This window comes from Asterias amurensis, chromosome 20 (genome assembly GCF_032118995.1).
Source record: "Asterias amurensis chromosome 20, ASM3211899v1".
NCBI classification, from domain to species: Eukaryota; Metazoa; Echinodermata; class Asteroidea; order Forcipulatida; family Asteriidae; genus Asterias; species Asterias amurensis.
The window spans coordinates 1,426,130-1,451,966 of NC_092667.1; the positions used below are offsets into that span (position 1 = coordinate 1,426,130).

The 25,837-nt window shown below is 38.3% G+C and overlaps 1 protein-coding gene across 3 annotated transcripts in view; it reads left to right on the forward strand.

Moving 5' to 3' along the window:
- Positions 1 to 7,478: 7,478 nt before the first annotated feature.
- The window catches only part of LOC139952209 (uncharacterized), a 42,189-nt gene continuing 23,830 nt past the window's right edge, over positions 7,479 to 25,837 (forward strand). For 2 of the 3 annotated variants that reach the window (XM_071951263.1, XM_071951264.1), the window contains exons 1-7: positions 7,479 to 7,662; positions 14,620 to 14,650; positions 15,875 to 15,948; positions 17,558 to 17,735; positions 19,771 to 20,484; positions 22,683 to 23,066; positions 24,744 to 24,835. In XM_071951263.1, coding sequence (XP_071807364.1) covers positions 7,636 to 7,662; positions 14,620 to 14,650; positions 15,875 to 15,948; positions 17,558 to 17,735; positions 19,771 to 20,484; positions 22,683 to 23,066; positions 24,744 to 24,835 — 1,500 coding nt within the window. In that variant the 5' untranslated portion in view covers positions 7,479 to 7,635. The remainder of the gene's footprint in view (positions 7,663 to 14,619; positions 14,651 to 15,874; positions 15,949 to 17,557; positions 17,736 to 19,770; positions 20,485 to 22,682; positions 23,067 to 24,743; positions 24,836 to 25,837) is intronic. The other variant, XM_071951265.1, reaches the window with a different exon arrangement.

A 25,837-nucleotide genomic window follows, 5' to 3' on the forward strand; every position in this document is an offset into this window, starting at 1 on the left:
ATGGGTAGAAAGATGTTGTAAATGTAGAATACAATGACCCACACAAACATGCCTCGAAAATGCACAGTTTTCCTTTTACCTCAAAGACTGACACGGTCGGCCATTTATGGGAGTCAAATTTTTGACTCCCATAAATGGCCGACCGTGTTAGTTCGCACAGTAAAAGGAAAACCAGGCAATTTCGGGACAAACTTGTGTGGATCATTGTATTCTACTTTTAAAACATCTTTCCAACCATATGCAATTTATAAAAAACGGTTACAAACGCTTTATATAGACCAACTCGTCCGATCCAAGGCAACGTGTTCCTTTAAGTTTGACAATCGGTGTGTGAAAATACAAGTATTTAACTAACCGTTAGAGCCATTGTGTTTTGCATCATGTCCTGGCCCCCAATTTCATAGAGCTGCTTAATCACAACACATTTCGCTTACCAGAGTACGGTTACCAGCCAAACAATCATGTTACATGTACACTTCGTGACTGCCCTGCTCATTTCTGCTTAGCGGAAAATGGTTAGGCAATATTTTTTGCTTAATATAGGTTTACTTGGTCAATTTCGGCAAATGAGCAGCCAATTTAACCATCAAGCTATTCTATTTCGCGCGAAATCGAATGCTACTGAAAGGGTTATTCGATTTCGTTTTATGATTAGTCAAATGTAATGTTGAGTCATTCGATATTAACAAAATGATTCAATTTAAGAAATCATCAAAGCAGCATTCAAATTCGCAGACGCTTGTTGAGGCGTGTGTGTCAAGAAAAAGAATGAAGATACGCTTAATTGAACAGAGTTCTAAAGGAATTTGACTCGACTCAAAACGAAATTGAATGGCCGAATTCTGAATTTGAAACTCAGTAACAACTGGAGTGGCAAAACATCTTTAATTCGAACGCATGAAAATGAAATTGACTGCTCATTTGCCGAATTTGACCGAGAAAACCTATATTAAGAAATTGGGCCCTGACCCAGGCACATCCCGAACCGCATTATTAAAGGTTGGAGAATGGCACACCTACGCCATGTAGTTACTGAAACCTAATTGACGTTCAAGGTTCTGGCTTCTGCTTTGGATTGGAACGGGGTCCCAATAGACGAACATAAAAACTCCGATCTGTTGTCTGATATCTGGTATCAATATGTCTTTGGTTGCAGCCACACCATGTGTGTATGCACTCGTGAAGTGTAGATTATGTTTGTAAGAGAAATGTCTTGCTTTATATTCTCTTCGGGGGATTCGCAGTTCTGAAATGAGCTGTCACCATGCTACAGTATCTAAATTATATATCGCCCATTAAATAAACAAATATTAAAAAAGGGAATTTATTTGAATAATATTTTTAACACAACAAACATTGTCATAACCAATTCTTTAAAAATGCACTTGTTTTAAATACAGCTTTGTAGCAATGAACGACGCCATCTTTGTTGTAAATATTGACCTCGAAAACAGAACTCACTTGAAATGAGACGTTTTAGATTATTTTAAATGCAAAAATATATCGCTAAATCGGTGGTCAAAAACCATGTAGATAATGCGCCATGTTTAATTCAAATGAGATCCTCTTCCTTTTACTTCTTATTTGTATACTATTTTCTAATTAGCGTTGCTTATAAGGCTTTATTGTTCATAGTTTGGTATCTTTATCCTGTATTTGTATTGGAATAGTACAACAGTTTTTACTCAATAAACTGTGGTAATGAATCTATTGTTTAAAATGGATTGAAATGGATGCAAAATATAGAACAATGTTTAATAAGTTTGGTAATCATCTGAAATAACTAGTATTAGTTCCATTGAGGAATCTCACCGATAAAATTGATAACTTAAGAACCAATTACATAGAGAATATTGTTCCGACTTAATGACCGTAGCAATAGAAAATGCAAGTAATTTAAAGGAACACGTTGCCTTGGATCGGACGAGTTGGTCAAAACAAAAGCGTTTGTAACCGTTTTTTATAAAATGCATATGGTTGGAAAGATGTTTTAAAAGTAGAATACAATGATCCACACAAGTTTGCCTCGAAATTGCGTGGTTTTCCTTCTACTGTGCGAACTAACATGGTCGGCCATTTATGGGAGTCAAAATTTTGACCCCCATAAATGGCCGACGTGTTAGTCGACAAGGTAAAAGGAAAACCACGCAATTTCGAGGCATGTTTGTGTGGATCATTGTATTCTACTTTTACAACATCTTTCTACCCATATGCATTTTATAAAAAACGGTTACAAACGCTTTTCAAAGACCAACTCGACCGATCCAAGGCAACGTGTTCCTTTAAATAATTACCGAATTATTTCGAAAGCAGCATTTAAGCACTACCAATGGTTGCCCCAACATAATATAAATTAGTTTTCGCTGTGTTCTAAAAGTTGTTCTTATCTAAAGTTTATGAACTTTCTTCAATGGAAACCAAACCGGAATAAATTTGAATGCCTGTAAATTTAACCAGCATGTAAACAATATTTGTTGAAGTTGGACAGGTACATGTAGCTCATAGCCCATAAGTAAAACCACACTTTAGCCAAAATAATTATTAGCATAAAACCTTACTTGGTTACGAGTATGCCTAATTGGGAGAGGTTGAAAGTATAAAACATTGTGAGAAACGGCTCCCTCTGAAGTGACGTAGTTTTTGAGAAAGAATTAGTTTCCCACGAATTTGATTTTGAGACCTCAGAATTATAGATTTTGAGGTCTCGAAATCAAGCATCTGATAGCACACAACTTCGTGTGCCAAGGGTGTTTTTTCTTTCATTGTTATCTCGCAACTTCGACGACCAATTGAGCTCAGATTTTCACAGGTTTGTTTCTGTATGCATCACCAAGTGAGGAGACTGGCTTTTTTTTAGGGGTGGGGGGGGGGGGGGTGGGGGAAGTTAAGGCTCAAGATTTGAGCTGAGCATGGAGTGTCGATACAACTCTATCTTTGCTGGCACATCATGAAAAACAAGGTGGAAGTGAATACTTGCGGCCCTTTCCGTGGCAAGACAGCCTCGAAAAGTGACATTTCGAGAGAGAAAAAAATGGATAAGCTTATTTATTTGTCATAAAAAACGAGATGAAAAGGTAAAAAGCAAAGGGGCCGAGATAGGACATGTTATTATCACATCCATAATAGTATGCCGTTAAAACTTTGAAATGAAAAAAAAAAAACCCAAAAAGCCCTAAATTTACCCGGAAATGATCTTATAAGAAACCAACGTTTTTGAGTTGGGTCGTTTTGCCATTAAAGGGCTGAGAGTGACTGGTTAGTATGACTGTCTTGCTGCTCATGTTGGATCTATAAGACCAACGCCCTAATAACTTGGAATGTTATTCATGCTAACTCCTTTGCATATATTTTACTCAGCATTATCTACTTTGCATATTTACACTGAATATCTACTTTGCATATTCACTTCCCTGGACTTTCCCGCGACAGTGTTACATAACCAAAACGTCTGTATCTGAAATACCTGTGGTAAAAGAACAAGGGAATGACTAAACCTCGACACTCCAGTAAGCCTAACAATGTCAACCTCAAAGGAACTACATAAAGAGATACCTGACATTTCAATACAGGCACATTGCCTTTCAGAAAATTATACAGGCTGAATAACACACACCTGAAATACATGTGGTAAAAGAACAAGGGAATGACTAAAACCTTCGACACTCCAATAACCCTCACCAAGATGCGGAACTCTGGCTGAAATGTGAAGTCCCACTGGACGCCATTTCGGCAAGTAACTCTTTTGATACAACAATACATCAGTGCATACAATGACCATTCCTATCAATGGGAAACAAAACATTCACTTGCTGAAATGGCGCCCATGCGTATTTCACGTTAAACAACTATAGATAAAGCTTCAGTTCCCCATCTTCGGCGCTCTATAATCTTCGCCCTCACACAATATCAACCTCAAAGGAACTACATAAGGAATAACCTGAAACGAAAGACACATTGCTATGCAGAAAAACCGTAAAGGCAGAAGACAATTTTGTGACTACTGGTCAGACGTATAATTATAAGGTAATTTATAATTTTGTTTTCTACATTCAAGGCACTGGACACCTTTGGTAAGTCAAAGACCAGTTTTCTAACTTTGTTTATCCCAACATAAGCATAAAATAACAAATCTGTGAAAATTTTGACTCAATTGGTAATCGAAATTGCAAGAGACTAACGAAAGAAAAAAAAACACTGTTGTTGCACAAATTTGTGTGCTTTTAGGATACCAAATATGGCTGAAATGTGAAGTCAATTCGTTAATGCATGCGAATTAAACTCGGCCCTGTTATACCTGAACACCTGTCAGGATCTCACGTTTGTCAATAGTTGACACACACAATACAAGTGGGAATATTTTACATTATGAGATGTTTTGTTATGGGGAGAGCTTCATATCTTCATAAAGAATAATCCATTTTGCCTGAAGTGCAAAACATTGGCCTACATACTGTGTATCATTAATTATTGATTTGTACCACAATGCACTTGGTGTATAAAGTTTAAAGGGAGGGTTAAGTAATTATTCCCAAAAATTAATGGCCACTTTGAAGTAATGAATACACTTTGACACTCTGACCTCGGTTTGAGGTCATACTGACCTGGGCCCAGTTTTATATAAAAGTCAATCCTACTTACAGCCATTGGACACCTTTGGTAAACAATATTGTCCAAGGCCCACACTTCGTGTATCACAACTTATATATAAAATAACAAACCTGTGCAAATTTATAGGCTCAATCGGTCATCGGAGTCGGGAGAAAATAACGGGAAAACCCACCCTTGTTTCCGCACGTTTCGCCGTGTAATGACTTGTGTTTAAAATAAATCCGTAATTCTCGCTATCGAGAATTGATATTGTTTTGATGTTTTCTCAAAAATTAAAGCATTTCATGGAATATTATTTCAAGAGAAGTTCACCATTACCATCTGTAAACCCTGTAATTTATTTGTAAACCTGTGAACTATTTTGTTTCTGTTCCGAAAGTGTATAATGGCTTTAAACTGCTGAGCAAAAGTAAGCAGGGTAACAGCTTTGCTGGGATTTTAGTCGGTTAAGGACAATTGTTTTGTTCTTGTTAAAAACAATTTGGTTTGATTTTAAATATTATTTTGTTATATCTTTTGTTCATATCAGTGCGTTGTTGTTGGTTTGTGATTTTAATGTTTTCAGTTGCCATTGAAATCCAATTATCAATATTTTATATGCAAACATAAAGAGGAAATATATTCATAACTATTCATCGTTGTCTCTTGCAATTATAAATTGAATGTTTGTGATTTGTTGGGCACCTTTGAAAAACAGTGTTTCTCTGAAAGGTTTCTCCATTATTAACACAAAATAAATGACTAACTCCAAGCGTGTTCCTCCCTACTCGAGTCGTCCGCGCAGTTCTCAAATGTCTTCCTCACTAGTCAAAATTGTTTCCTCTTTACGAACATGAGCAAGATATAAATTATCTTGAAAACAACTGATTGAACTGCACTTCCATCGAACTCATTTTCCTATACAAACTAAAAACAAATGTAATTTATTTTATCCTCTTGGAATATATAGAGCTTAATTTCAAACTTAAAATATTAAACTAGAAACAACAATTTCCGTCGTCAGAACTGAACAGGAAATTAAGCTCAGCAATCGGGGAACCGCCAATTGTGTCAATTTGTATAAACGCACTATTCAAACTTGGCTATAGAAGCATAAGCGATATCATGTATTTCAATCCGAAACAGAATTCCCCTGGGAAAACATTCTTCTTAATTAACGATGTGTACTCTGCGATATATTTCCTTCCCAATCAACATGACCGTGATGTTGTAATCATTTGATATTGATCCAGCCAACCGATCAATCTTAGCTAGAGCAATAAAGGGTGACTCGAACAGCGAGTTGCCAAAAAAAGTCAAATTTGCTCTCGTCTGGACGTCTGACGTCACACTTCGAGGCCCATGAATAACGCCAGCAGAGAGTGACCTCTAGCCTAGGTCGATCCCCGTCCATAATAACCTTTCACCTACATTCATTTCACACACAGTCGAATCCTTTATCATCATTATCATCATCATCATCATCGTCGTCATCATTTAATAATTAATAACAAATAGAACGTTATAGAGCGCTAAATACAGATGTTTCTAAGCGCTATAACCAGATTGACAAAACAGATGGGTTTTAAGTCAAGATTAAAAAATGTCCAAATGAAGGAGCTGCTTGAATGTGGGTGGGTAGCTTGTTCCAAAGTGTTGGAGCTATGACTGAAAAGGTCCGATCGCCACAGCGTGTCATGGTGCGGGTTCCCGGGGAAAGCTGGAAATGAGCGCTTGAAGAAGAGCGAAGGCGTCGGGTAGCTGATGAAAGTGAAGAGGAACGAAGGGCTATGAGATCTTGCAGATATACCGGAGCCAAATTATGAACAGATTTGGGCTGCGTTCATCCAGTGTAAGATATGCCATTCATTTCTAACTCTTGCTGTTTTGGTCCATGTTGTTTCAGCAAAAACCCTGATGTCATCTCTCTATCTTCTTCTCTGTCTACCTCTTTCCCTTTTCCCTGTCCTTGGTTGACAGTCCATTATTCTTGTTGTCCATCTGTTGTCATTTCTTCGGGTAGTGTGTCCAGCCCATCTCCATTTAGCTTGTTTTATTTTCCTACTGTTGTCTATTACTCCAGTTTCTTTCGTATTTGTATTCGAATCCTTTATACCAACATACATGTATAAGTACATGTAAGTACATGCAATTGTACATTACACATAATGTTGATACCATGCAGACAACCGAAAGAAAGCTTTTAATATCTGTGTTTTAATTGGTCCGAGGTGATGTTAGCAGCTGCATCCAAATCACCTCAGACCAATCAAAACACAGATATGTAAAACTTGCACGTTTATCCAATGACATCACTGTATCCAATTAAATCACTGGTTCTGAAATACAAATACCATCCTTCATCCTTTCGATAAAGACCGGGGACCAGTCTAAGTTTGCTCTTGCCATAATACCACTCCATAACACCGTCCGAACACGTTCGTCAAAGTCAATCTCATTACACCACAGTTACAGCGACAAACTGACTGTACGTTAATTTATTGCAAAGGTGACGCAGCTAGGCAAATGATTCGATGAGTGATTACAATAACTTCATGGTTTTCTTAGTCTGTGTTTCCCATAGTTTTCGAAACGCGGCAGCTGTGGATCCCAGCTCTACAGGTACTCTTTCTTTTCTCGTGTTGTCCTCTGGTGGAACACCCTTCCCGGAAGCACCTTAATATCCTCATTCATCATACGATTATGTTTAAAGAATTTTTAGTGGCAGTTATACGAAGCTCATAATTTCGTGGATCCCTTTTTACTTGCACCTTGTAAATTCATTTAATTGGCACTGAATGGAGTGGCGCCTACGCTGCGCATGCACATTAATTTTTTTTCAATGGAGTTAAATTCTGAATTACGAACATTGCCGAGTAAGGAGTAAAAGTAGAAATCCTCAATAGCCGACTGATTCGGTGATGGATTTTGAACCATTTTCTCCCATGAAGAACATCGCTTGTTCTCGCTTCCATTGACTATAACTTTTTTCTTTGCCGATGACCTTTTCGAACACTTGGCTGACCAGCAACAGGTTCCTCAAGGATAATGCTCTGTCCAGTTCGTCCATCGTTGGTGAGTAAAAACAACATTTTTTAGAGTGAGATTTGACAATGTCCTATAAGGAAGCCTTTTGGCTCCACATGAATAAAACAAAAATGTCTCTCTTATAATGTACGTACACGATAACTTATTGTGTACGTACAAGATAAGAGAGTTTTTGTTATTCATGTGGCGGCAAACCGTAGTCATGCAATATCGAACAGAAAATACAATACACGATAGAAACGGTCCAGAACAAAAACTATACTTTGCGCAAAGAACGAATGGGATTTAGATTGAAAGATTGGTCTGTTAAAGGCTTCAGACCTAAAGTCTTTTAATATTTTAGTGAGAAGTTACCTCTTTCTAAAAAGAACTACGTTACTTCACTATCAACATCTCTCCATTGCTCGTTTAAAGGCAGTGTACACTACTGGTAATTACTCAAAAAAATTATTAGCATAAAACCTTACTTGGTGACGAGTAATGGGGAGAGGTTGATAGTATAAAACATTGTGAGAAACGGCTCCTTTCTGAAGTAATGTAGTTTTCGAGAAAGAAGTCATTTTCCACGAATTTTATTTCGAGACCCCAGATTTAGAATTTGAGATCTCGAAATCAACTGTGACAATGTTTTTTTTTCTTTCATTATATCTCGCAACTTCGACGACCAATAAAATGAGCTCAAATTGTCACAGGTTTGTTATTTTGTGCATATTTTTAGATACACCAAGTGAGAAGACTGGTCTTTGACAATTACCAATAGTGTCCAGTGTCTTTAAAATTACTATAACGTTTGTGTTTATCGTGTACGTACACGATGAGAGAGATTTTGTTTTATTCATGTGGCGGCAATACCCTTCTGTACTCCAGTGATCTTTACCAAGTAAAATTTGATTGTCATTAACTTGATTGTGGAGTAATTACTAAAAGTATACACTGTCTTTGACTGCCGTAGGCAAGCAACATAACGTATGATGACGTCAATTATCCAAGGTTTCCCGCCAAAATGTAGCATTACATTTTTGAGTAATTGAAGGCTTGTAAAGGCTTTCTTTCCTCGCCACTCCCTGCTGTAGTAAATGTTGCGGTAAATTTAAGTAATTGCTCCGTAGAATTAATTAAACGAAAAACTTAATTGGTACCAACAATGTAACAATTTGGTTTTACAAAACCTTTATATCCATTTCTGGAATTGCGTGGCAATTAAATATAATTAATGATGACAAATGTAATCCCAATGTTGTAAAGGACAGTAATCTGTTGTATTTTTGGAAATCTACAATAAAGAATCCACATCCACTAGTTTATATAAACAAACCATACATATCATCCTGCGGGAAAAAAGTCAAACTTGGTAGTCGGTTTTGTCATTTTGTGCACTGTCGTGACGGGGATTTTGGGGGTCTTTTAAAGGGAAGGTACACGTCTTGTAATTGTCAAAGACCTGTCTTCTCACTTGGTGTATCCCAGCATAAGCATAACATTAAGTGAAAATTTGAGCTAAATTGGTCATCGAAGTTGCGAGAAAATGATGAGAGAAAAAACACCCTTTTTGGACGAATTTGTGTGCTTTCAGATAGGAATAAAATATTTCTGGCTACAGAACTATTTTATTAGTTTAGCGAGAAATAACCTCTTTCTCAAAATCTATGTTACTTCAGATGGAGCCCTTTCTCACAATGTTTTATACTATCAACAGCTCTCTGATACTCGTTACCAAGTCAGTTTTTAAGATAATATTTGTTTTGAGTAATTACCAAACGTCTACCTTCCCTTTAATTTAACGCTGAGAAGTTTATTCTCTTTTAATGAACTTTTTAATCTTTTCAGTTTTAAAACTAGTTCTTCTGTTTTATTACAAATCCTGCACTATGTCTAAAACTTAGAAAATATCTTAATAATAAAACGTAACTTTCATTTGGGAGCGATATATTGCAATTTTTGTTGGTAACTAAACGAATACCGTTTGGTACTCCGGTAACTCGATATAGAAATCGCACAACACAGCCTAGTTTCATAGATACAATTCTGACTCATGCACTATATTAAGTTGTGTTTTTTCACGTTTTTAAAATTCATATATTTTGGCTATTCTTTTGAGAAATGGTCAAATAAGCCCAGAAAATAATACATGATACCCCATATGATATCGCTATTGCTAATTTGGTTGAATTTTGTTATTGCTGCAAAAAGGACAACGTCCCTGACAAAGTATGACTAATGTCACGAAAACGTGACCACCAAATTTGCTGAAATTGGCTGTTGGTCAGCGTGTTAACTGACAATTAGAAGATGGTGTTTGATTTCCCCTTAATCCATGCACTGTGATACTGTAGACTTCCAATATTGTGTGGGAGTCGGTTTAATTAGCCGCCTGGTTAGTTTTTCCCCAAACTCAAAGGCACTGGACATTACTGTTATAATTACTCAAAATAATTGTTAGCATACAATTTACTTAGAAACGAGCGATGGAGAGCTGGGGCCAATTTCATAGAGTTGCTTAAGCAAAAAATTTGCTTAAGCACGAAAGTAGCTCGCTTATTTTTCACGTGTCAAAAAAGTCATGCCATATACATTGCTTGTGCTGGTATTTAGCTGTTGTTTACTTAGCATAACAATTGAGTGGAGTCTTGGTCGGTAATCTGATTTTACTAAGCAAGCATTTTGTGTTTTTTCTTTCATTTTGCAACCTCGATGACCAATTCAGTAAAAATTGTCACAGATTTGTTATTTCATGCGTATGTTGGGATGCACCAAGTGTTGATCACAAACACCCCTTTTCTGCCTCACTTTGTTTGCTTTCTGACATGCATAGTGAAAGGCTGATTTATTTTATTATTTGAGTGAGAAATTACCTTGTTCAAAAAACTAAGTTACTTCACAGGGAGCCGTTTCCCACAATGTCTATCAATAGCTCTCCATTGCTCATTTCAAAGTAAGTTTTTATGCTTACAATAATGTTGAGTATATACCAATAGTGTCCAGTGCCTTTAAAGCCATTGGACACTTTCGGTAAACAGTATTGTCCAAGGCCCACACTTCTTGTATCACAACTTCTATATCAAATAACAAACCTGTGAAAATTTAGGCTCAATCGGTCATCGGAGTCTTGAGAAAATAACGGGAAAACCCACCCGTGTATCCGCGCGTTTCGCCGTGTCATGACATGCGTTTAAAATAAATCCGTAATTCTCGCTAACGAGAATTGATATTGGTTTACTGTTTTCTCAAAAAGTAAAGCATTTCATGAAATAATATTTCAAGGGAAGTCTCTCACCACTACCTTCTGTAAACCCTGTAAGTTATTTGTAAATCTGTGAACTTTTTGGTTTTTTTCTGTACCGAAAGGGTCCAATGCCTTTAAAGTCAGGTTTTGTGCTGCCAGTGTCATTAAATTCTTACAAATAATTAGTTATGCACGATTGAATTAGCCATCAACGTCTACGGAAAGACACGACAACAAATTGATTGGGATGGCGAAGATGAATGGGAAAAACATTGACTCTTTTCATCTTACTTGACAATAAGTAGGTTACTGGATTAGCCATTTATTCATTAGACTTGTAGACAAGTCGTTAAATGTCTGTCGCGGTGATAGCGCTCCGACTCTATTGCGAATCTCCCCGCGATTCCCGCGAAATTCTCGCGAGACTGCTGCCCCCGCGAGACGTAACAGCTCTCAATTCAACGGGTATATCACTTCTGAATCTTTCTAGTTCTATAGTGACATTATGTACGGTACATGAAGAGCCACTGGCCTTGCATTTATATGCGTTAAGAAAGCTCAAATGTTAGAGGAACATTACAGACCTGGTTGTGCTAGCAAAAAAAAGTTGCTAGCAAAAAAAGTAAGCACTTCATGTAATCCACTTTATACATAAACTTACAAATCTGTAGAAGTTTGAGATCGATCGGCCATCTGGGTCACAAGAGAATAGTGAAAAACCAATTACAAATTTTGCATTGCATCGATGGCAAAACAAAAATGAATAAAACGCTCACTGAGCGACAAACTCCAAACGCTAAATTATATTATTTATTTCTCATCAAATATAAAATTTCAGACAGAAATATTTCAAGGGATGCTTTCTACTATCATTATCATTAGACCGTGTAAGTTTTATGTAAATCTGTGATCTTCACGAAAAAGGGGATATTGCCTGGTACTTTTTTAGTATGTTTGCAATTTGCGCCACACTTCACTTTAATGTAATAAATGCCTAGTGTTGTTTTCATGTGTGCATATAGACCTTATCCACATGACGTCATTTCAGTAGGGCGCCCTCACCTAGAGGTCAAAAGGAGGTTGTTCATTGGCCAATCCTGTGCGCCGTGCGTACAAATATGTGCGTTTCGATTGTTTCGTCACCGTTTTTCCACTAAGATGGCCGCTGGATGACGTCAATGCATAAGGTCTATTGTGGTGCATGGGGTTAAGCGTGTGGTGGTATCTTTCCTCGTGTTACTCCCCTTGGACCACGGTTCGAATCCTTCTGCGGGCACTATGTGGATTGTGTGTTCAGTCTCTACCAGGACTGCGTGGGTTTTCCCTGGAATCATTCTTTGATGTTTTCCACCCACATCTTAACACTGAAACTTCCCTTTTTGTTTGCTCTCCACTAGGTTATTTACTAGTAGGCTTATTATAGTGATTAAAGGGAAGGTACACGTTTGGTAATTACTCAAAACAAATATTAACTTAAAAACTGACTTGGTAACGAGCATGTGAGAGCTGTTGATAGTATAAAACATTGTGAGAAGCGGCTCCCTCTGAAGTAGCATAGATTTTGAGAAAGAGGTAATTTCTCACTAAAATAATTAAAGACTTCTAGCCAGAAGTCTTTTATTCCTATCAGAAAGCACACAAATTCGTCCAACAAGGGTGTTTTTTTCTCTCATCATTTCTCGCAACTTCGATGACCAATTAGCTCAAATTTTCACAGGCTTGTTATTTTATGCCTATGTTGGGATACACCAAATGAGTAGACTGGTCTTTGACAAACGTGTACCTTCCCTTAAAGTTAATTTTTTCCCGAGAGTCCTTGGACTCACAGCCTGAATTAATGTCATTAAAATATTTTGTTTCCCTCCCATCGCTTAGAAACCACTCCAAATTCACGTTTGCTTTGGCTTACACTTTTAATATTGTTAACGCAAGCGGATAAAACTCCTTCAGTTTAAATCTTGTTTCGTTAAGTATTTTCCAACCGAACCCATATGTCCGGTTTTTTTTTCTCCTGTCACAACTGTAGAATGTTGAAATTGTGTCTGTTTACGTAAGTTAATGTAAACCTGCAATTTGAAGCAGCTAACGATGAACTTACTCATGCTAGAATATTTGTCTTCAAATATTGACTGAATTGACACACCAGAAGTGCAAGTAAAACAACCAAGTTCGTTTTCGGCGCAAGGGGATAAATAATTGATAGCAATATACTACGCACCATATGGCGTCTTTCTCATTTAACAGAAACTTCAACTTGTGTAATATAATAAATAATAATAACTGTGGCTTCTCATACATGTATAGCGCACATGCCCGTCACCAAGTGACGCTCAAGGCACTGTAACATACAGTATTTCCTGCAATTTGTGGTACTACGTTTGAATTATGAGACCGTCTCATAATGGACCCTTCCCATGAAATATGCTAATTACATTCACGCATGCGTACAGACCCTGTTGGTTGGCAAACGCCATAGAGTTGTGCACTAAGCAGACGCGCAATCGCGTCTGCGTCACGCACCCATTAGCCGTGTACAAAACAGCGCGATGTTCCCTCATTTTGCCAACCAAAACGTTATTGCGCACGCGCTATGTGCAATTATTTCATGGGAAGGGTCTATTCAAACGTAGTCCCACAAATTGCAGGAAATACTGTATTACAGAATTAGTAATTCTGATAGCACCATGTAATGTTTTACAAGGTGCTGTGGTGCAATTTGCTGCCGATCGGACCAGGAACACCGGGGCGAATCCCTTCTCTTTTAGATAATTATACCGGGTTCTTTTACATGCGTCACATAACACATGGGACCAACGGCTTAACGTCCCATCCGAAGGACGAAGCAATTGTGAAGTGTCTTGCTTAAGGACACAAGTGTCACGACTCGGGATTTCTGTGGAAATAAAATGCTTCATTTCGTAGATAAATATCATCATTGGTTGGGGAATTATTTTGATAATTTTCCGTATAGCGCCACCACTTATTCACCCATTTTTACAAAAAGGGATATCTGGACAGTGGACACTATTGGTAATTGTCATAGACCAGTCTTCACACTTGGTGTATTTCAACATATGCATAAAATAACAAACCTGTGAAAATTTGAGCTCAATCGGTCAACGAACTTGTGAGATAATAATGCAAGAAAAAAACACCAATGTCACACGAATTTGTGTGTGTTTAGATGGTTGATTTCGAGACTTCAAGTTCTAAATCTGAGGTCTTAAAATCAAATTCGTGGAAAATTACTTCTTTCTCGAAAACTATGGCACTTCAGAGGGAGCCGTTTCTCACAATGTTTTATACCGTCAACCTCTCCCCATTACTCGTCACCAAGAAAGGTTTTATGCTAATAATTATGTATATAGTGTCCACTGCCTTTAAACAAATAAATGATTACTGTTATTAGTAAGAAAATACAATTTGCAGAAAGCGTCTTTAAAAAAAATAACATAACGACACATAACGTTACAACTTGGTTCGAAAAGAGGCAAGTCCATTGTCGATTTTGCTTTTCATGGCGGAATATATTATTTAGCATTATCTGCAAAATACAAGCAAGAATTCCCGCACTTGGTTTCTGCAAAACATATTATTTGTAAAACAAGTTTTGACTATTATGACAAGTAATAATTTATAACTGCACAATAACAGTTTAAGGTAAACGTTTCAAAAATTAACTTCGAAAATGAAAATGAATGTTTTATGCAATGTTGATTTTTGTACTTGCTTATTATTTTCCCTAATATTTATGTCAATAGGTTTTGCTGTTGAGCGTGACATCATTAACATGTGAGTATGTCGTGAGGAAATTGATTAGTTTCAATCAATATGTTACTGATTTTAAAGCCAATAGACACCTTTGGTAATTGTCAAAAGAAAAAAGGTCACAATATGTTTTATATAAGATGAGTTAAAGGCACTGGGCACTATTGGTAATTACTCAAAATAACTATTATCATAAAACCTTTCTTGATAACGAGTAATGCGGAGCTGTTGGATATATAAAACATTGCGAGAAATGGCTCCCTTTGAAGTAACGTAGTTTTCGAGAAAGAAGTAATTTTTCACGAAATTGATTTCGAGACCTCAAAATTAGATTTTGAGGGCTAAAAATCAAGCATCTCAAAGCACACAACTTAGTGTGACAAGGGTGTTTTTTCTTTCATTATTATCTTGCAACTTCGACGACCAATTGAGCTCAAATTTTCACAGGTTTGTTATTTTGTGCATAATGTTGAGATATAAGTAGTGAGAAGACTGGTCTTCTTTAAGAAACGCTGTTAAAATTACATATTTTTGATGGTTTATAACGAAACCCGACAAGGGACAGTGAAAAGTGTGACAAGGGTGTTTTTTCGTTCATTATTGTCTCGCAACTTCGACGACCAATTGAGCTCAAATTTTCACAGGTTTGTTATTTTGTGCATAATGTTGAGATATAAGTAGTGAGAAGACTGGTCTTCTTTAAGAAACGCTGTTAAAATTACATATTTTTGATGGTTTATAACGAAACCCGACAAGGGACAGTGAAAAGTGTGACAAGGGTGTTTTTTCGTTCATTATTGTCTCGCAACTTCGACGACCAATTGAGCTCAAATTTTCACAGGTTTGTTATTTTGTGCATAATGTTGAGATATAAGTAGTGAGAAGACTGGTCTTTGACAATTAGCAATAGTCTCCAGTGTCTTTAAGAAACACTGTTAAAATTACATATTTTTGATGGTTTATAACGAAACCCGACAAGGGACAGTGAAAAGTGTGACAAGGGTGTTTTTTCGTTCATTATTGTCTCGCAACTTCGACGACCAATTGAGCTCAAATTTTCACAGGTTTGTTATTTTGTGCATAATGTTGAGATATAAGTAGTGAGAAGACTAGTCTTTGACAATTACCAATAGTGTCCAGTGTCTTTAACAAACACTGTTAAAATTACATATTTTTGATGGTTTATAACGAAACCCGACAAGGGACAGTGAAAAAAACCAGTTTTCACCCAAACTTGTTTTCACCCAGACTGTTACTGGTTGCCATGGACAAGCCGAGAAGTTACAGATGACGGGCGCGATGATGAACCACGAGCTACAAATGTAAGTACTTTTTTAATATAACTAAGTTTAATTTGTTTTATTTTGTACATAATGCCAAATTGAATATTAATAATATACCCCTTGCATATTACGTCACAAACTAAAACAGCACCCTTATGGGGGTAATGGGAGACTTTGGAACGCTAGGTGGCAGCAGACTTACCAGGTAAATTCCCGTTGTTTACGTAGTGCTGAGCATGCGCACATTACCGAAAACAATAGATTTTACCTGGTAAGTCTGCTGCCACTAAGCGTCCCAAAGTCTCCCATTGAAAACCTATCATTGGCTAAAGGCCTTGTCACACGGCAACTTGGAGGCAACCAACTGCAGTGCATGATACAGGAACACTTTGGTAGCACATGAATCATTTTTAAAACATTGTCTTACGATCCAAAACAAAAAAATATGTTAACATTCATATGTGAATGCCTTTTCTTTTGGGAGATTGCCTGGAACTGGTAGCCTGTAAATTGCCTCGTGTGACATGACTCTTAGAGTTGAGGGTGACGCGTAAAAGTAACAACGTCACATATATTTCCTTATTGAAAGACTTCCTCAATCCGGTTTCCATCGCTTGCAAGATATTAACATAGCAGTACAGTGCACAGAGAAATCAAACGGACTCCGAACCGATTTATATCTAGAGCTCTTCAGTTACTGGTTAAAAAAAAATCCGATCGAACTTTGGGGGGTTTAAGGATTTGACGTTTTATAAATAGTACATTGCAAATCGGAACTCCTACAAAAAAAACTTGCGATTTATTTTGCATTTCACTGACCGTGCTGACTAAGAAAAAAAAAGAAGTCATTTCCCCGCGTTTCTGAAAACGACCTTGCGACGCCGGCGACGGTCTAGCCTTGTCCAAGGCTCTTTACGCAAGCACCCGCCCGCTCTGTTGGACGGCGGACGAACTGCGTAGACACATTTACTGGCACGGTACTGGGTATATACAGTAGGCTACTTGATACCGTGGGGTCGAAACATGGTTTTTCGAGGTATTTCAACCTCGTACAACGAAGCCGCGGTTTTGTTTGTACGAAGTTGCAAAACCTTGAAAACCATACTTCTACTCCACGGTATCAATTACAGTATATCAAATACCCAATACCGTGCCCGTACATGTATCTATGCAGTTCGTCGTCCAACGATACGTGGTGAATTGAGAGCGGGCCGGTGCTTGCGTAAACAGCCTTTGGACAAGGCTAGCGACGGTCATGCACCTGGGCCCAATTTCATAGAGCTGCTTAAGCACAAAATTCTGCTTGAGCAAAAAAATCAATGCTTTGTAAAATCAGAATACCGGCCAAGACTTCCACTCAATTGTTATGCTAAGTAAACAATAGCTCAATACCAGTCAAAAGCAATGTTTATGGCATGAAATTTTGGGCAGTAACATGTGTAAAATGAGTGAGCTACTTACGTGCTTAACCAAATATTTTGCTTAAGCAGCTCATGAAACTGGCCCCTGACTTCTATTGCCGGGACACTCGAAAATAATATAACTTTACCTTGCTTGGGGAATTAAGATTACATATTTGTTGATAATAATCATAAATATATTGGTATGTGAGAATAATACAGGCTTCTTTTCCCCCTCTTCTTTGAAGTTGCAATGTGACGGTCCACTTACGCAGATTGAGTGTAGAGTGAGATACACACAGCGACCATACAGTGAAACTGGGGCAGCCGTGACTTGTAGTTTAGAAGATGGTCTTGCATGCTTTGCTGCAGAAGATGCTGGCCACTGCCCTGACTTTGAGACTAGATATTGGTGTAACTATACAGGTAATTTAACACTGGGAAGCAGTACAGCATTGTTCCACACACAAATTATTTCGATTGCCATCTGTATAGTCTATTACACATTAAAGTCACCTGGAAGTGGTATTTTTTCAAAATAAAGCTTTTGTCACTAATATATATGTTTTGATGAGTGGAATGTGAATAAACAGTTAACTAAGGTTTTAAAAAATCAGTTCTTATGTTTTTTACAAATTTAAGAGTAGACCCCGACCCGAGAGGGCGCTGTTCGTGACGTCTATCGAGGCAGACTTTGCTTCTAATGCGTAGAGTAAACACAATTGCAAAGTACATGTACGGACCAAGTCGTGAGTTTGTAAGTTTCAAAAAAAAAATTGTTTTTTTTCCGGCAATGCCGACCAGGTGTATTGCTGCTGAATGCAGAAAAACACTTTTTGAAATGTACCAACTCACGACTTGGACGTACATGTACTTTGCACGTGTGTTTACTATACGCATTGCAGGCAAAGTCTGCCTCGATTGACGTCACAAAAGGGGTAGGCGGAGTCAGTCCCCCAAACAACTTTATATATTTTTAAACATATAAATCGTGACAAACAATTACTAAAAAAAATGTTTTATTGTTCGTAAGCATATACTCTTATGTTTGAAAGAAAACAAATTCTATTTCCAGGTGACTTTAAAGTGTGCCACTGTACATACCATGGCACTGCACTTATGAACATATGCACATTAAAACACTTCATACTTTTAGGGGAGATGTATGATAAAAGCATGCAAGAGTGGTTGGCATACAAATAAAGGTTTTATAAATTAAGTGCTACTTTGAATATTGATGAATTTGTCCACTCCATTATTCTGGAAGAGAAGCACAAAGTCAAGTAGCAATTCTAACATTCCAAATCTGGCTCAATTTGTGTGATAATTTAAAGGGAGACGTTGTCTTGGATCGGTCGAGTTGCTTCGGTCTTTGAAAAGCGTTTGTAACCGTTTTTCTATAAAATGCATATGGGTAGAAAGATGTTGTAAAAGTAGAATACAATGATCCACACAAACATGCCTCGAAATTGCACGGTTTTCCTTTTACCTCGTCGACTAACACGGTCGGCCATTTATGGAAGTCAAATTTTTGACTCCCATTAATGGCCGACCGTGGCAAACTTAAGTGGATCATTGTGTTCTACTTTTAAATCATCTTTCCAACCATTATGCATTTTATAAAAAAGGGTCACAGACGCTTTTTATAGACCAACTCGTCCGATCCAAGGCAACGTGTTCCTTTAAAGGGAGAGTTGTTCTATGAAAAGCGTTTGGAAACCGTTTGTTATAAAATGCACAATGGTTCGGAAGATGTTTTAAAAGTGAACCAACACGGCCCGCCATTTTGTGAAATTCAATTTCTGACTCCAGAAAATGGCCGCCAGTGTTTAGTCCGCAAAATAAAAGGAAACCACGCAATTTCGAGGCATAGGTTGTTTGGATTTTACTTTTTAAAACAACTTTTTAACCATAGGTCTACGCATTTTGTAACAAACGGTTACAAACGCTTTTCATGTACCAACTCGCCCGACCCAATGCAATGTGTCCCTTTAATATCATATAGTTGTTGGTAACCACTTAGCTACGATAGAGTGCAAATCTGAATGCTTCATTGGGCGACTTCATTTTACCCACTTGACCCACATCTTAGTATCATTTTTAAGTACCCAATTATAGACACCAAATAACTAATGGGGGACGGTAATCCAAGTAGGCCAAGGGACACATTGTCATAGGCAGCTAAATATTATATAAATATAAATTAACAACTAACTAAGGGCTTTTTTCACTGAGCATTTATCTTCATATGTGGAAGGAAAACATGATAAATGTCAATAAATATTATTAATATTGTAAAACAGGTGGGTTGCCAATTTATCACAAAGATTTAGATGGCTAAATATGATATAAATATAAATTAACAACTAACTAAGGGCTTTTGTCACTGAGCATTTATCTTCATATGTGGAAGGAAAACATGATAAAGATGTCAATTAATATTATTAATATTGTAAAACAGGTGGGTTGCCAATTTATCACAAAGATTTGAGCAATGGACCTCGACTTTTTGATTCGAGTATGACACCCGAGGAATTCTGCTCAAGTCTAGATCCAGATGAATTGGGCTACAATGTGATACAACCAATCGGTGCTGAATTCGGTCTGACCCCCGCCCCTCCAGTGTTGAACTATGCCTGCTCTATCTCCATAAGTAGCGGTGCATATATTGACTTGTATGGCAGTTTGTGTAGCTCCGACCCCAGCCGTTGTCGTACGGGCAACTCCACGTGGTCTATTTGGTTGAAAATAAACCACACGGACAATCTTGGTGACGTCGTTTTCGTATCTTCCGGATCGCCAACCGCCACGGGTGTGTTTGTCTCGCAGACCGGCTTCAGTGGCTTTCGGTATGGTGCAACTGCTGGGGTGTCATGGCTGCTTTATCCACGCACTGCTGTACCTGATGGTGAATGGTTCCATTTAGCTATGACGATAAACTACAATAATGAGAAACTGAGTGGGTATATCAATGGGCAACCTGACCAAATTAACATAGGGCCAAATTTTAGAAGACCGAGCGATACACCCGATCCGGACTCATCGCTACTACTCGGAGCGCAAACTGACATGACTGGTCAGCAAAGTGCTACTGCATCGTATAGTGACTTACGGCTATATGAAAAACTACTGGATCCTGTAGAGATTGAACAGATTCATTCGTGTGGAACAATTGGTAAGTAATTAGTATTTGATTTGCAATAATGGTACAATTTCACAGGCCCGGCGAGTTATTCTCCCTAAAAAAATCGGCCATACCCCTGTGACACTCTTCTGTGAGCATCAATCTTGAAAATGTTCCTAAACACCCTTGGAAATAAAAGAGTGTATACTGTACTATATTCGTGATTGGTTTTATTGTAAACACTTTAATTTCATCTGGGGGGGGGGGGGGGTGGGGGGGGGTGGAAAGGGATCAAGCGTCCTGGGTCCAATTTCATGGTTCTGCTTACTGCCGAATTCTGCGCTTACGATCGCGATTCCCCGCTTACGTGCAAGCGCCGAATTTCTGCGCTAGCCTTGTAAGCGTAGAATGCCTAGTAACGCTTCCGTAAGCGTCGAGCCATGAAATTGGGCCCAGATCCTGCAAGGAAGGGTACTCAGTAATTTTGCTTGTACACAATATACCATGCGTATTATAAATCAATTTTGCAGTATTGTCACATCCTTTCGGAACAAATTAAACTGACTCGCTATTTTTAATCGCTACATTTTTAATTTTGTGATAGTTTACTTCCAAAGGCAGTGGACACTATTGGTTATTACTCAAAGTAATTATTAGCATTTGGTAGTATAAAACATTGTGAGAAACGGCTCCCTCTGAAGTGGAGTAGTTTTCGAGCAAGAAGTAATTCTCCACAAATTAGATTTCGAGACCTCAAGTTTAAAATTTGAGGTCTTGAAATCAAGCATCTGAAAGCACACAACTTCGTGTGACAAGGGTGTTTTTTTTCTTTCATAGTTATCTCGCAACTCCGACGACCAATCGAGCTCAAATATTCACAGGTTTGTTATTTTGTGCATATGTTGAGATACAGCAAGTGAGAAGACTGGTCGTTGACATTTATCAATAGTGTCCACTGGCTTTAAACTTTACCGCTGGAACTGGCTTGTTTATCAACCCATTCATAATTAATAACATTCTGTGAATTTTAACGGAGGGGGACAGGTGCACTTGGTTTTTGCAAATACATATACAGTTGATCGCTCCCAAACTCAGGTTGCATTATGTTGTAGCAACATTGGTGGGCAGTTGCAGGGCCCAAATTCACAACGCTGCTTAACGTGCTTTTCGTGCTTACTGTAAAAAATTGCAAAGGTGCAAGCGTAAATCACAGGTTAGCAGAAAAAAAATTAGGCGGCTATATAGCGCGTTCATGATCTTGCATTGTGATGTCATTTATTTCCGTGCAGTAAGCAGCGGAAGGTAGGCCTAAGCATGCATTTTCGTGTGCTAACGGTTGCTTAAACAACGCTCACATTGAGGTCAAAGGAAGACCTGTCATTGGCTGAGGCATGTACGGCGTTTGCACACTACAATTATTTGACCATAGCAATGGCGGGCAATGGAAGTGGTATATAGATGGATCGCACGTAGCGTCCATTTAGCTTTTTTTATCATTAAACGCAGCAATCGACCGCCATATTTGATGATAACACAAGCTAAATGGAATCTGGCTGGACACTGCCCAGAGAAATGACAATTAGACGGACAACAATTATAATGGGCAGGGAACCAATGACAGGGAAACGGAAAAGAGGTAGACATAGAAGATGGAGAGATGACATCGGGGTATATGCAGGAACAGCATGGACCAGAACTGCAAGAAATATAAATGATTGGCATTTACATAAGGAGGGCTACATCTTACACTGGATGAACACAGCCTCAATGATGATGATTGTAATGAATTGAAAATTGCAAGCGTGTTGGCGCTGCGCACAACTCTCGGCCAATGATAGCCTTCACGCGTGCACGTTTCATCAAAGATGGCAGCCAGTGACGTCATGTGCAATCCAGCTAATTTTGTACTTTCGATTAGCAGATGGCAGCCAGTGACGTCATGTGCAATCCAGCTAATTTTGTACTTTCGATTAGCTTCACTATGTTGACCCCGCGGTGCTTTAATACTCGGGTGAGCCCCTGACAAGAGCTAATGGAACGACCACTCAACCTCTCGTGGTGACGTCATGCACCTCGGGCCAGCCCTAAGTGACCCATTCCACAAGCAGGCCACTTGGGGCTGACCCGTATGAGCCCCTGGAATGACGTCAAACATATTCCAACGTACCGGGGGCAGACCAATGTCGACCCGGGGAAGGAAGCTAATCGAACGCACCCATTGATTCATTTTCAATGTGTTTTTTTTCCAGTTGGGAATGACAAAGTCATGGTGTGGAAGATCCAACCATTAGAGTCCAGAAACCCCAATGAGTTGAGATACCAGTGCACCGTCCGAAGTATACCACCTATGTACCCTGCTATATTAAACAGTGCATGGAGGTTGTACACTCCCACAGACTACGGTCGGGTATCCATTACCTTCTTACGGAATACACCTACAGAAGGAACTACAGTGACTCAGACACCAGCCGTCAGCCCATGCTTCTACCAGCTTGAATTGGTCATAGATAAAGACAAGTTGAGTCAACGTTTGGACTTAGAATATCTTGGTACCCAGGAAGATGGAAGTGGGACTCCAAAGTTCTTGGCGTGTGATGTGTGGAACATCTATGAAACATTGGAGTTACATGAAGGTAGGAATTGATGTAAAATTTTTACCTAGTTATAGTGTAACTCTTTGTTTATTAATTGTGTTAACCACTAAGAAACAGACGTGTCATGTTCTTTATTGGGCCTAAATCCTGAAATGCTCTTTTGGCCAACTAGATAATATAATTCCATGTAGTCTAAACCTGGGAAGTCCCTCAATGTAAGGATATGTTTTTGTCTTTTGTGTCCGTTGTCCGTCTTGTCCTTTAAAGCCATTGGACACTTTCGGTACAGAACAAAATTGAAAGTTCACAGATTTACAAATAATTTACAGGGTTTACAGAAGGTAATGGTGAAAGACTTCTCTTGAAATATTATTCCATGAAATGCTTTACTTTTTGAGAAAACATTAAAACAATACAAATTCTCGATATCGAGAACTACGGATTTATTTTAAACACATGTTATGACACGGCGAAACGTGCTCGCTGAAAAATCTACTTGCTGAAAAAACAGCGACAACTCTGACGGTATATTCACAATTATGTTAATCCATCCACGTTTAGCAAGATGACAGCGGGTATAACAACCGCATCTTTGGCCACAGCATTCGCGAACGGAGGGGGCGGAGTTGGAGCTCAGAGGTCACCCAAGATGAGCTCTTTAAACTATACAAAATGGCTTGATGCCTCAAATACCCTCCCCTTCTGTTGCCCATGCTTACCCCCGTGCTGGTTCCACAGTCTGATTTAGAAGAATTCTGACTTGATAAGTGATCTTTTTTTAAGTCACCTGGAAATATATTTTTTTTCTTTCAAACATAAGAGTATATGCTTACGAACAATAAAACAATTTTTTAGTAATTGTTTGTCACGATTTATATGTTTACAAAATATATAAAGTTGTTTGGGGGGGGGCTGACTCCACCTACCCCTTTTGTGACGTTATTCAAGGCAGACTTTGCCTGCAATGCGTATAGTAAACACACGTGCAAAGTACATGTACGTCCAAGTCGTGAGTTGGTACATTTCAAAAAGTGTTTTTCTGCATTCAGCAGCAATACACCTGGTCGGCATTACCGGAAAAAACAAAAACTTTTTTTTTTTTTAAACGTACAAACTCACGACTTGGTCCGTACACGTACTTTGCAATTGTGTTTACTCTACGCATTACAGGCAAAGTCTGCCTCGATTGACGTCACGAACAGCGCCCTCTCGGCTCGGGGTCTACTCTTAAATTTGTAAATAACATAAGAACTGATTTTTTTAAACCTTAGTTAACTGTTTATTCACATTCAACTCATCAAAACACATATATTAGTGACAAAAGCTTTATTTTGAAAAAATACCACTTCCAGGTGACTTTAATATTTGTGTTTTATAGTCTTTTTGGTTGTACCCTTGCACCGATATGTGTTAGCATTGTATACCCGAGTTCTGTAAAAAATATCACAGGCATTACTCTGGTGAGATTCGAACCCAAGACCGATGCATTCTAGAGCAGTGCGAATGCAATGGCCGTGGGTTCAAATGACACTGCTCTAGAATCCAAAGGTTGTGGGTTCGAATCCCACCCGAGCAATATGCAAGTGGTTTTTTTTTTCACAGAGCTCGGGAAAGTACTGAGTATACAGTGATAACACACATCGGTGTAAGGGGAAACCAAAAAGTATCTTCTTTCCCGATGCAATTTGAACATCTCTGATTGTTTTGTATTGCTAGATTTGAGCTACTCCTTGACCCAGTGGTACAGCAGCACTCGATCAATGGAGGATGACATTGGCGACAACGAAACCATCGCAAACATCAATAAGGTAATCATATATCAATATAACTTACTTAGATTTAGGGGCTCCTGCGTCCACCGATGCATGACGCAGTCAACGCTCTCCTTGCAGGGCCCAATTTCATAGAGCTGCTTAAGCAAAAAATTTGCTTAAGCAGAAACATCCTTGCTTAGTAAAATCAGAGTAACGGCCAAGACTCGACCCAATTGTTATGCTAAGTAAACATCAACTAAATACCAGTCACAAGCAATGTATATGGCATAATATTTGGGCCAGTAAAATGTGTAAAATAAGCGAGCTATTTTCGTGCTTAAGCAGCTTTTTTGCTTAAGCAGCTCTATGAAATTGGCCCCAGATCTAAAAACACGCAACTTCGTGTGCCAAGGGTGCTTTTTCTTCCAGTATTATCTCTCAACTTCGAAGACCAATTGAGCTCAAATTTCCACAGGTTTGTTATTTTATGCACTTAATGAGATACACCAAGTGAGAAGTCTTGTCTTTGACAATTACCATTCCTGTCCAATGTCTTTAAAGAAAAGCGTGACCCATTATACGTTTCATTATTAACAACAGCGCCGGTATTGCTCGCTACAAAGTAAGTTTTTATGCTACCATTATTTTGAGAAATTACCAATATTGTCCAGTGCCCTTTAGTGCTCAATACAAATTGCGGCTTCTTTTATGAGTAAAAACGTCAGTACAAACATTATAAAATATTAAAATTTATAATCAATGTTAAAAAAAAAACCTAAATGTCATCATATTTAATTTGATGGACTCAGGGATTACCTTTAAGTATAATGGGCTGGTTAATTAACCTGGTGAAGGACACTTGGGGCCTTAATTGGGAAAATATAGATTGAAATTAAATCGTTATAAATTAACTGGCAATGTGGAGAAAGTAATCACAATTAATTACTATGGTTACCTGACACTGGGAACTGTGGTTTCATGTTGGATAATCAAAAACTTTTTATCAAAAATTCCAACAGTAGATGTTCACAACAATATAGGTAAAGGCACTGGACA